This window comes from Podarcis cretensis, assembly GCF_951804945.1.
Source record: "Podarcis cretensis genome assembly, chromosome: 17".
In the NCBI taxonomy this organism is placed as follows: Eukaryota; Metazoa; Chordata; class Lepidosauria; order Squamata; family Lacertidae; genus Podarcis; species Podarcis cretensis.
This window is the reverse complement of record NC_137187.1, coordinates 22,826,691-22,839,263: the sequence shown is the minus strand read 5'-3', so window position 1 is coordinate 22,839,263 and position 12,573 is coordinate 22,826,691. Positions and strand designations below refer to the sequence as shown.

General features: G+C 45.0%; 1 protein-coding gene across 1 annotated transcript; it reads right to left on the bottom strand.

Moving 5' to 3' along the window:
* Positions 1 to 347: 347 nt before the first annotated feature.
* On the bottom strand, positions 348 to 5,349 carry LOC307206505 (relaxin-3-like). Its single transcript, XM_079959844.1, has 2 exons — positions 5,024 to 5,349; positions 348 to 1,644 (listed from the first exon to the last, which is right to left on the bottom strand). Exons 1-2 carry the CDS (start codon positions 5,259 to 5,261, stop codon positions 1,277 to 1,279), a joined length of 606 nt encoding a protein of 201 aa, XP_079815970.1. The 5' UTR covers positions 5,262 to 5,349; the 3' UTR covers positions 348 to 1,276.
* Between the last annotated feature and the right edge of the window lie 7,224 nt (positions 5,350 to 12,573).

Here is a 12,573-nt window from a genome sequence, read left to right as displayed (position 1 = left end):
TGGAGCAGTGCTTAATAAAACAAGAATCGTAAAATGCAAAATACGGTATTTTGACAGCATATAGAATTTGTACTACAGGCATCTGCATTAGAACTAGTTTTGTATGTGCAATATATTATAGTTGCTTGTCCTGTAATATTTAAAAGACTCAAGTTGCCACCTGTGTCTGCAAAGACATACAACTGTATTGTTTGTAGGTGAATCCTTGCAGTATTTTGCAAAACACAAACAAACAAACAGCCATCTACACAGGCACATAAAAGTGGGACTCCTGTTTCCAAACACATTAACATGCCCAACATTTATTGATTTGGTTTAACCCAACAGGTCTAACTAATCTTATGTTGAAATATATTCAAGAGCTTTGATGTTGTTATGATTAGTTGCATTTAAGAAAGAGGCAGTGAAAACCCCTCAGCAAGTGTCTAGAGGCTTAATGTGAGCGAACCAACTGAGATCTGATCCAAGCAAGACAGAGGTGCTCCCTGGTTGGTAGAAAACCAGGTCTTGGGTTCTGGAAAGAAAATGGTGGCCTCTAAAAAAATCAGGGGCAGTTTATGTGTTCTTGTGCACCTGTGATGAAGAGTCCTGGAGAGCTCCGGGGTACCTTATCTCTGGCCACAGCTAGGCATGCTAGCAGAAAAACTGCAAACCGCGGTTTAGTACATTGAAAGTTTTAAAGGGGAATTCTGATGTGGCCATCCCTGAGCCGATGAATTCTGGCATGGGTTTCTCTACGTATTTGAACGAGCCTCTTCACTTTTATGTGCAATGTGTAACCAATACAGCTCTTGCCCCAGGTAATCTAGGACAACTACATTTTATTGTTTGTATTTAGCTTTGTGTTTATGGAACTTCGGCACATTGGGAACACATAGGAAAATATATCCCTGGCTGAGTTATATCCATTAGCTTCCAATTTCACACATGCACATTTAATGTAGACTATATAACACTTTAATTAAAGGTTGGGTTTCTCTCTTCAGTGTGGCAAATGTGGCACAGAAATCAGCATAATTTTAGACGAATTTGAGTAGGAAAATGAACACACAACAAAATGCAAATACATTTAGTGCAAAACATAATTATAATGGCAATTCATGTGGTTTGTATTTTTTACAGGAAACCAGGACACCATCAATAATTTGGAGACAAAATAGATTACAAATCAGCAATCTTTTTTTCCATACAGGCAGTATTCAATTAAAAAGCACTGCAAACAACACTGAATTTTGGGTGTTCCTGAAAAATTGGATGTGCAAATATAAAGGTATTTTTAGCACAATCTACTAATCTCAGTTCTGGTACATCCCCAATTACAGCACAGTCCGGCAATCCCCATAGGGGTTGCACGCTTTATTCTAGGCTGTTTGACCAAAGGAAAGTTATATGAACTGATGGAATTGGAAAACCCAGTTTCGCTTCTCCTCTCGTGGGCTGCATCTCCCAGTTGATGGATGTATTCATTGTATTCACTAGAAGTAGGAACATATTCATTAAAATAATCATATAAATTTAAAAAGTCTTTCAGCGACGGCTTTCCAGCTTGTTGACTGATGCTTTGCAGTTGCTCCAGTTCAGGATCCAAGACAGACTGCATGTTAATATTATCCAGTCCTTTGTCTGTGCTAGTTTGAAGAAACTCTGTTAAGGTAAAACAAAGGAAACTATCAAAAGGCAACCCTTTGTAAAATGCCTGAGTTTTCTGGAAGAAATTTGTTAGTGATATTGTGAGTATTATTCATTCATTTACCTATACACATTTTACCCCACTGGTTCACCAAAATATTTCAGGAGCAGCTTGCAAGAATAAGTAGTGATATGCAAATTTTGCTAACTAAACTAGGGCTGCCATATTGTTGTTGAGCTTTTTTGGTTTTACCCAAAATTGTTGAGGTTTTTTCCTTTTGCAAAATCTCAAAAAACTATGAAGTTTTTGACCTATTTTGAAGGAAAAACAGCAAAACCAGACCATGCTGACATGGGTTGCTGTATGTCCAAATTTTCCCAGACATTTCAGCCTGGACACTGCTTCCGATGGCTGATTGTGGGCTATGTATGGGAAATTCTGGGTGTATGGCAACCCTGGCTAAACAATACATCTTATTTTAACAAGTCCAAAACATACCAATGATTTATTATTCAACAATTGGTTTTTTTTTTTTTTACCTATAAACATTTCAAGTACAAAAAGAAATTGCTGAGCAAATGTTCTAAGTTCGCTGCTAGAATCTGGGACTCAAAATGTGATTCCTGTAAAGAGGTAGGGCTCTGAAGAATAGAAATATATTACAGGAAACAGGAAAGTATAATTATCCCAGTCAAAAGACACAACCACATCATTTTCTTATAGCTAAAGGGTCTTCAGCTTGAAATACTGAGCATGTAGTAAGGTTGTGATTTAGAGATGGAACACTGACCCTTCCCCATTTTAGACCACTTACGATTTTTCACACCACGGTTCCGAAAAGCTCACTGATTCTATAATACAGGTTGAGTTATTATTGCCATATTTAATTCAATAGGTCTATTTACTAGGTAATCATGCAGAATATCCAACGTATTTTGCTTTTAAAAAAAGAACACCTGTTTTGCCAAACATCACTATTGGAAATTCCCAATACATCATTTTAAAACTTGGAATTTATCTAAGAGATAGCTGTTGGATGCGGCTGAGTTTTGAACTCTAACCCCCCCAATTTCTGTAACTCATTCATGCTTCAACTGAATTTTGATATGGCGTTTCCGATATGTGCAGCAGAAAAATGTACATTTGCAGATGCAACAGCTATATAAAATGAGATTGTGCAGTATATGTGGTAGAATGTTTTTTATAAGTCCTCGATTTAGATGTTTGAGTTTACAGTCTTTTCCCCAAAAGGATAGTTGAAATTTAAAGGCACATGAATATTGGAAGTCCTAATTAAAACAGCTGTTATTACCTTCCTTGGTGCTCATCTTCAAACTGGGGCAAATCCCCATGCTAAGTTCCTTTTATTGATCAAATTGCTTCTGGTCTAAACCAAGTGTCTAAATCAAGATTCATAGCATATGCTGGGGCTTTATAGTAGAACTGCTATATACTTTCATTTACCACTTTATATTGTATTAAAATAATCTGCAAGCACTCGCCTAGGACATTTCTTTATGAATTAGTTAACCAGTTGAGCATGTCAATCAGAGAAGCTGTGAGCAGCAGGCAGTCTTATACTTGTTACCCAATATCACCACAGGAAACAATAGATTATGTGTGGTGCAAGCACACACACACACACACACACAGAGAGAGAGAGAGAGAGAGAGAGAGAGAGAGAGAGAGAGAGAGAGAGTATTTGCAATTCAAACAAGTTGGGGGTGGTATGCAAATCCCACAAGTCTTAAGTCTCCTTCAAATCAAACAAAGAGAATGCACAAGCACCACTGAAATCAGCAAGACATTTCAAAAACTTAACTTTGGCTGGATTATACATATTTCATTTGCCTCCCCCCCCCCCATTTATTTTAAATGAGAAGTTGCTTTTGTATGTATTCACACTTGCTAGTGTTTCGAAGACTAATCTGAGGTTAAACTAGAGCAAGGCACAATGGCAGCCTAAAACTGGATATCACTTTTTTGCATCTGCCTCCTTGAAGTTTAGGGGGAAATTAACATGTCAAGGCCTTATTCACAAGATCAGCTGAGCTGCCTACCACTCCGTGTTTCCAGTTTTTGCCATGATGCAGGGGCTTCAGGTGAGAATGATGCTCCCTAGATCCACTTTCGAACAAATACAACAGAAGCAATTTACAGTTTTGGGGAGCTAAAGCTTTAGCGACTCAGAAACAACGAGGTAAAGTCGGTATACTGAGAAGTGCTGTGGAACCTGCCTGGCAAATGCCCTCTCACATAGCTGTCAACGTTTCCCGTTTTTTAAGGGAAATTCCCTTATTCCGAATAGGATTCCTCGCAAGAAAAGGGAAAAGTTGACAGCTATGCCCTCTCATCAGATGTCAAACAGAGAAACAACTGCACGACTTTTAAAATGCAGCCCTGTATAGCGAAGTTTTTGATGTTTGAGGTTTCATTGTGGTTTTTATACGGATATTTTCCTGGGGCATCCCAGTCAGATTGTTGGCACAGAAATAATAAAATTACCATCATTGCTTTTACAGTGATACCTCAGGTTAAGTACTTAATTCGTTCTGGAGGTCCGTTCTTAACCTGAAACTGTTCTTAACCTGAAGCACCACTTTAGCTAATGGGGCCTCCTGCTGCTGCTGCGCCGCCAGAGCACGATTTCTGTTCTCATCCTGAAGCAAAGTTCTTAACCTGAGGTAATATTTCTGGGTTAGTGGAGTCTGTAACCTGAAGCGTATGTAACCTGAAGCATATGTAACCCGAGGTACCACTGTATACTAAAGGGTAGGGAAAGCAAAGTGGCGGGGCTCTTGATGTTTCGATCTTTGGCGATGCGTTTTGTGTTGAGAAGCGGCCCTATGGATAGCTCGCGTCGAGCAGCAGCCTCCTCGCCTCAGGGTCGTGGGTTCGAGTCCCACTGCTGAGCAAAAGATTCCTTCAGTGCAGGGGCAGGGGTCGGACTAGATGACCCTCGTGGGTGCTGTTCTACATCCAGCTCGGGAGAACGGACTTGGCAGTGCGTCTTTACGCACGAGTCTCCAAATGGTTCTCTCGAGCTCCATGGAGGGGGGACCTATCCCCAGACATGAGCCTACTCTACAGGGTCGCGACCTAAATCCTGCTTTAGAAGCGAGCATCTTGTAAGTTTGCGCGTGAGGCGAACAGAGAAAACTCCCCCCCCTTCCCCGGGGATCTGTACTTTTCCTGGTCTTTCGAAGACGCGGTTGGATATTGGAGATGCTCGTTTGTCACCAAGTTTCAGCGGGAAGAGCCACAGCGTTTAGTCTAATTTATTATTATTATTATTATTATTAACAATAATGACCACCCACTGTGGAAGACGAGCGACGCCCCCGACCCCCCGCGACCCCCGTTTCCCCCGACGGCGCCTCGCGAGCGTCTTACCAGCGCGCGCCCTGGCGGCGTCGAGTGGTGCCTGCTCCGTGGTCCGCTCGGCAACCCTTCTCCAGCGCGACCCTCCGCAGGTGAAGATGACGGCGCGGATGAACTCTCGCCCGCACAGCCTCACGGCGTACTCGCCGTCTTGGGGGGATGCCGAGGCTCCGGCCGCCGGGGAGCTCCGGAAGGTCAGCTCGGTCGTCAGCAGCAGCAGCGCGACGGGCAGCAGCCCGCGGAGCCTCATGGCGAACGCGCGCCCTCGCCTGCCTTTGGCCGCCGCCTCGTCCCGCCCTTCTGTCGGCTCGGAGTCCTGCAGAGACGCGCCGTCGAGCGCGAAGAGGACGGGCGGCTGTAGCGCTGAGCCGCAACCTTCGCCAGGCGCGCTTTATAGAGCGAGAGGAGACCCTCCGCCTCTGACTCATCCACACGCACACGACTTTCAGCACTTCTCATTTCCGTCCTCTGCTTCCTCGCCCACCTCCCTTTATTAATTTCCTAGAGAGAAGCCCCTGCCAGATGGCCACTGGGCATTAGGAAGGAAACGTCTTCTTTTTCTTTTCTTTGTTAGGGTTCCCATATTTCAAAAAGTGAACATCCGGACACGAAACAATGGGGGGGGGGGGAGGTTAGATAATGGACAATCTAGTATTTCTGCTTCCAGCTAGCATTCTGTAACATTTTTCTGTTCAATATACAGTCGTACCTCTGGTTAAGAACTTAATTCGTTCCGGAGGTCCGTTCATCCCAGGAGTGCCAGGAGAGCGTGCATGGCCATGGCACCGAAATTTGTGGGTGCTCTGCCCCTGCATGGGGAATTTTGTTGGTGCTCAGGCACCCAGGTCCCAGGGGAGTTGGCCTCGAAATTCGTGGGTGCTCTGCCCCTTCATGGGGAATTTTGTTGGTGCTCAGGCATGCAGGTCCCAAGGGAGTTGGCACTGAAATTTGTGGGTGCCCTGCCCCTTCATGGGGAATTTTGTTGGTGCTCAGGCATGCAGGTCCCAAGGGAGTTGGCACTGAAATTTGTGGGTGCCCTGTCCCTTCATGGGAAATTTTGTAGGTGCTCAGGCACCCAGGGCCCAGGGGAGTTGACAGCGAAATTGGTGGGTGCTCTGCCGCTTCATGGGGAATTTTGTAAGTGCTCAGGCACCCAGGGCCCTGGGGATTTGGCACCTATGATACAGTCCCATTTCAGTCCACAGCATCGCTGAAAGCTGTAAGGTTTCCATCTTGTAGCCATGTTTTTTTTCTCCTAATTCATCTCTTAGCTGATTGAAGAAATCATCTTCCACGTTGTCATCATTCCAATTGTTTTCCCGCACATGAGCATCTTCATCTTCATCTAAACCAGCCCAGTCTTTGGCAAGGAACTCTTCAAAGTTCTCCTCCTCCTCGAGCCCCAAGAATCATAGACTTGTAAAGTTGGGAAGGGATCACAAGGGTCATTTAGTCCAACACCCTGCCATGCAGGAATCTTTTGCCCAAAATGGGACTCGAATCCACGACCTTGACCTTAGGAGTGTCATAGTTTCATAGAAACCATTGGCGTACTACCTATCAAATTATCATTCTTATGCAAAATCACATGCAGGATTTGAGAATGTAGAGAATGGATTTGGAGGGCTTAGAAAATAAATGTAGGTGTGTTTTAATGCAGCCCTTAAGAGGGAATGGGGGAAAAAAACAACATCAGGGAAGGCGGGAATGGAAGTCAAGAAAATGTGGAACAAAAACCCCCGAACAATATAGATGACTGGAGTTATGTAATAATTTGGAAGATTTAATAGAATTCGTTATTTTAAAAAAGAGATTAAGGGCCTCATGTTCTACCAGCTGAGCTGTCCCAGGGTATATGTCAAGCATCGCTCTTTTTTTTTGAGCTACAATGAGAATCAGGCGCCGACTCCTAGGAGCTGAGGTCCCTTTGCCCCCCCCATAAAAGATTTGAGGGAGCTGCCCCCCTGCAAAAAATGTTCATGGGTTCATTCAAACGGTGTTTGCGTTCCACATCTTGTGATCGATTTTGCAGGGTGGAGCTTACCTTCTCTCCCCCCCCCCCATTTTATTCAAGTTGGCACCCCTGGCAAGAATCGTAGAGGGATGCCACGGGTCTCTTCAACTAAAACATCCTGGACAGCAGTGGCAGATTTTGGGCTCTCGAATTTCAGTGGTGCCCTGTGGAACGCTAAAATTCATCGGCTCTCGCACTCAGTTCTTCGGCATTGTGGTGGCACTACCCTAAGAACCGCCTCTGATGACAGACGGCCATCCAATCTTGGCTTAAAATTCTCCAAGGAGGGAGAGTCCACCACCTTCTGAGGGCGTCCGTTCCACAGTCGAATGGCAAGGTCAGAAAGTTCTTCCTGATGTTTAGTCAGAATCTCCTTTCTTTTCTTTTCTTTTAAACAATATTTTATTAAAGTTTTCTTGGTTTACAAAGGTAGGCGCAATGTCTCTTTTTTCAAGTTACATTTTCCATAGGTCAGTTGCATTTGTTGGGACATTAGGGTTCATTAGGAAGAAAAAAGGGGAGAAGAGGTGGGTGGGGGTCGGGAGGCGATATTTCTATTTTGCTTAATGTATGTGTGGGTTTTTGTGTCAGCATCGTTTGTGTGGGTTCTCTTTGCTATTCGCTTGTGTTCCTTTGGTGGTGAGAGAAATTGGGGTTAGCCTAGGGTGCGGTTGCTTGTTTGTGATTGGCTGTGTTGAACTTTGTTTTCGTCTTTAAGTGGGGTGGGTGCTTTTGAATCAGATTAGCCATATTGATTTGTATGCTGTTGGTAGATTATTGTCATTGTCTTGTTGGGCTGTGTATGTGATAAAAGGGGTCCATGCTTACTCCTGACAGGTCTCTCCAGTGTTTGGTTATGATGTTTCTGGCTGCTGAAAGTAGGTGGGTTATGAGTGCTTTGTGATGTGAGTGGGCATTATTGTCTTGGAATATGCTTAGTAGAGCCAGTTCTGGGGTGATTTCTAATACAGTGGTACCTTGGGTTAAGAACTTAATTCGTTCCGGAGGTCAGTTCTTAACCTGAAACTGCTCTTAACCTGAAGCACCACTTTAGCTAATGGGGCCTCCTGCTGCCACCACGCCTTCTTATCCTGAAGCAAAGTTTCTGGGTTAGCAGAGGGTGTAACCTGAAGCGTATGTAACCCGAGGTTCCACTGTACTTCCTTAGTTATTTTACATATTTCTTGTATGGCTGTTGTCCAGAATAGTTGGATTTTGGGGCGGAATCTCCTTTCTTGAAGCATGACTTCATGCCTATGGCGTGCTCTTGCAGAGACAGCACAGAATCAGCCTTAAAGCACGGGCTTATTCCCAGTTTTACCACTGTCAAAAATTGACAGATTTCAGATGGAATGAAATGAGGCCACAATAGGGGCTTCTGCAGCACACCGTGGAAATAACTAACATTTATAAAGTCCTCTGGACATTTTATAAAGTGCTTCACATTATTATTGGCTGTTTATTGGTTATTTATATAGACCTGGGCAGCCCAACTTTCCATACCAAGTGAGCCGCAAGTGTACTTTGACAGGGAACCTAAAGGCCGCCCCCTGCTTTGTCACAACGGGGGTGGGGGGAGCGAGCCCAAAATTTGATGCCCGGGCAGGATGCACCAAGTGTTGCTGAGGGGTGCCAGAAAAGGTCTTGAGGGCTACGCATTGCACCACCCTTGTATCCTGCTCTTCCAAAAAAAGCCTCCCAGAGCAGAAAACATAAAACAAGACCCTGCCTGCAGGTTTACAACCTAAAATACACAGCACAAAAGGAAAAAGGGACAGGGAGGGAAAAGGGGAAAAGGCAAACTGGCACAAATTATGAAATGGCATAGGCACAGCTTGGGCAGGGGGCACCTGATGGTGTTGGTCTTCCCGCAGAGCTGGTGAAGTGGCCGCTGCCAGGTGACGGCTGTGAGAGGAGAGGTTTGATGAGGATCATCTGAGGTCAGTATTACTTCCATATTGTAGATAGGAGAGTGAAGTTGAGAAAGTGCCTTGCCTCATTCAACAGAGTTCAGGACAAAAATGAAAGTTTATAGCTCAAGTCTCAGCCAACAACAGTAACCAAGCTCTAAACCAGCAAAATAAAGTTATCTTTGTTTTCATATTCTGGCAGACACTGACGCCTTGTTTGTACAGATGTCAGGTCCATTTTTTAAATTCCGTCTCCGGTTTTGATCGTACAGAATGAACTGAGGGGAGCTGACCTTCAGCATGTACCAGGCAAAAGGCTGGTTTTTGATAGCTGGCTCATCCATTGCTTGCTTTTAACTCAACAAATTCCACTATATTCAATGGGACTTATTTCCAATTAGGGCTGGACTGGATTGCAACCCTATTGCACTCTTAAGTACACTGGTACCTTGGGTTAAGAACTTAATTTGTTCTGGAGGTCTGTTCTTAACCTGAAACTGTTCTTAACCTGAGGTACCACTTTAGCTAATGAGGCCTCCCACTGCCACCATGCCGCCGCCGTGCGATTTCTGTTCTCATCCTGAAGCTAAGTTCTTAACCCGAGGTACTATTTCTGGGTTAGCGGAGTCTGTAACCTGAAGTGTCTGTAGCCTGAAGCGTCGTTACCTGAGGTACCACTGTAGAGTGATTTGTTGGCTTGTTTGCCTGTGACTGTAAACTGCCAGCTGCTGTTTTACATGTTATTGAACGGGACAAACGAAATGTTAGTAAGAGGGGGAAACAAATGAAATCACAGCAGAATGAACTGACTGTTTGAGATTACTCTACACCCTGTGCTTGAATATTACAGGTGTGATCCAGTTGTATTTACTTCACAGCATGTTATTTAAAAAACAACAAAAAACTTCAGTACAATTAATTTGAAAAATGTGAGGGGGAAAATGCATAGCCAGACCCTTATGTACTCAGTTTTCATAACAAATCACAACTGCCGGTTTCCTAATAATATTCCAATGTCTTCTTTTATACCAGATTCAGGTAGGTAGCCATGTTGGTCTGATGCAGTCGAAATATATATACATATATATATATATCCAGTAGCACCTTAGAGACCAACTAAGTTTGTTCTTGGTATAAGCTTTCGTGTGCATGCACACTTATTAAGATACACTGAAACAGAAGTCACCGGACCCTTATATATAGTGGGAAGGTGGGGTAGGGTTTTTCTCAGGAGGGTAGTAGGAGATGGGTGATTGACTCAATGACTAATCATCTGCATACTATCCCTTGCTTTTTCCTGTAGGACTAATTGCAGTCGTTAACAGTCCTCAACAGGTTTACCATACCCATTGAGTCAAGCTTATACCAAGAACAAACTTAGTTGGTCTCTAAGGTGCTACTGGACATTTTTTTTTATTTCTTTCATGCCAGCAATTTATCGTGGTGAAGCAGACTGCAAAACAGCTATGCAAAAGAGTACGTTGCGCAAATATTTCTATTAACATTAATAGAAAAACCAATATTTGAGCCATACAGTAAGAACACGGCAACTGCACAAACAGATAGACAAATGGTAGCCCACATTCTATGCAGGACACCCATCTGAATCATGTCCATAGATGGACCAATACTATAGCAAAACGTGTTGCAATCTGGAGGCTACACTTCTATTGATGCAACCTTGAAATGCATTAGCCTTTTTAGCAGCAGAATTACATCACAACTGCAGGAAGGAATTGTGGAGTACTGCTGCTCATGGAGTGGTATGCCAATGCTCCAGAGGCACTACTGGTCATATTAACCTAACCAGCGCTTTTTTTCAGCCTGAACCAGGGGCGTCTTACCCATAGAGGCTAGTGGTGCAGGGCACCAGGGTGCCAAGTTCTGGAGGGCGCCAGGGAAGAGGTGGAGGCTGGAGATGGAGCCTCCCGGCATCAGCTCGCTGCCCTTGCCCTTGCCCGCCTCTGCCATGCCGCTCCAAAGCAGCGCTGCGCAGTGCCCAGAGTCTCCGTCTGCTGCGGCCACCGCAGCACAAAGTGGCCAGCTGAGCCAGGAGGCGCCACATCCAGCCTCTGCCTCTTCCCTTCCGGAAGAGCCACCCTCCAGCCGCTGCCCACCTCCTCCAGTCCCGCCGGCAGTGCCATCCTCCCTAAAAAACTCTGGGAAACGGGGAGGGGCACCGGAGAGAGCTTTGCACCACAGCGCCAGATATGCTTAAGACAGCCCTGGCCTGAACTCACCAGAACTCAGTTCTGGCCCCTCTCAGGTGGGCACCACTGCCATTATAAGAGAAGAAGGGAGGTGTTTGTGGTGAGTTCCAACACCTCTTTTTCTAGAAAAATAGCACTGACCCAAGCTAATCTTTCTCGTATAAGCACAGAGAACACAAAACAGCTTTGAGATGAGAACATTTTCCAAGGCTACAAGCAAGGCCAGTGCAGTGGATTTCTTCCATCATCATCTCCTATCTGTTGACTGATTATCACTTCAGCCCTTTGTCTATCTACTCAGAAGTAAGTCCTGTTTAATTCAGTGACGCTTACTGCCTGGTAAATGTGTTGGGATTGCAGCCTATGTTGCTGTTCCTGGGTCAAAGGACAATCAATCATCAGGAAAGTTTATCAAAGTTGTTTATATGTTTGTTTGTTTTTCATATTATTTCATGCTCATGTAACGAGCGTGAGGCTTTGGCAGGTTCCCCTGCCATGTTGGGGAACCTAGGCATAAAGGTGACTGTTTATTATTAAATTTATATCCTGTCTTTCCTCCAAGGTGCTCTATGTGGCATACAAGGTTCTCCTCGTCTCTCAGCAACACTATGCTGGGGGTTAGGCTGAGAGATGGCGATTGCCCCAAACTTTGTGGTTCAGTGGGGATTTGTACCCCTCCCCATTCCTACACACAGTCCCACTCCGAGTAAGAGACACTAACAACCATGCCAAACAATTTTGTCTACCTTGGATCCACCATAACCGGAAACTTTTCCATCAGTGCTGAACTGGGAACAGAGTCATCTTTTATATTGGGCTTATAGGCACCTTGCGCCAGGGCGCTGGCCTCTCAGGGGTGCCCCAGGGAGTGGCGGGGCCTCCCCTTTCCCTGAGCATGCGGCTTGCCTCCCAAGCCTCTGTGGGAGGAGAGTGATCCCCACAGAGGCTTGGGGAAAGGTCAACAGCTCTGGGAAAGGGGGGGGGAGGAATCCTTGAACCACGGTGCCAGATATGCTTAAGACAGCCTTGGCTGGGCACGAGTATTGACATGGCAGCTACAGCAATGGCTCACCTCTCCGAAAGGGTGTGGGAGAATGTGATGCTACCGTCCCAAATCAAAGATGAAGGTCTACCAGGCTTGCAGTGAGCACACTGCTTTATGGAAGCGAGTCATGGGCAACTTACAACCGCCAGGAGCAATGCCTCAATGCCTTCCACTGTTAGAATATTCCGTTCCACCTTAAGTACAGGCGTGACTGTTGTGTGTCACATGCCTGTTCACACTCCAGCACAGCTTGCTGGGAACTTCCGTTGGTGTATAGCTATTGCTTCCTGCCTTGCTTTGGACATGAAGGAGATCAGACATGCTTTCCTATTGTCCTGATGTATGCTGAATAAGGGACGCAGGTGGTGCTGTGGGTTAAACCA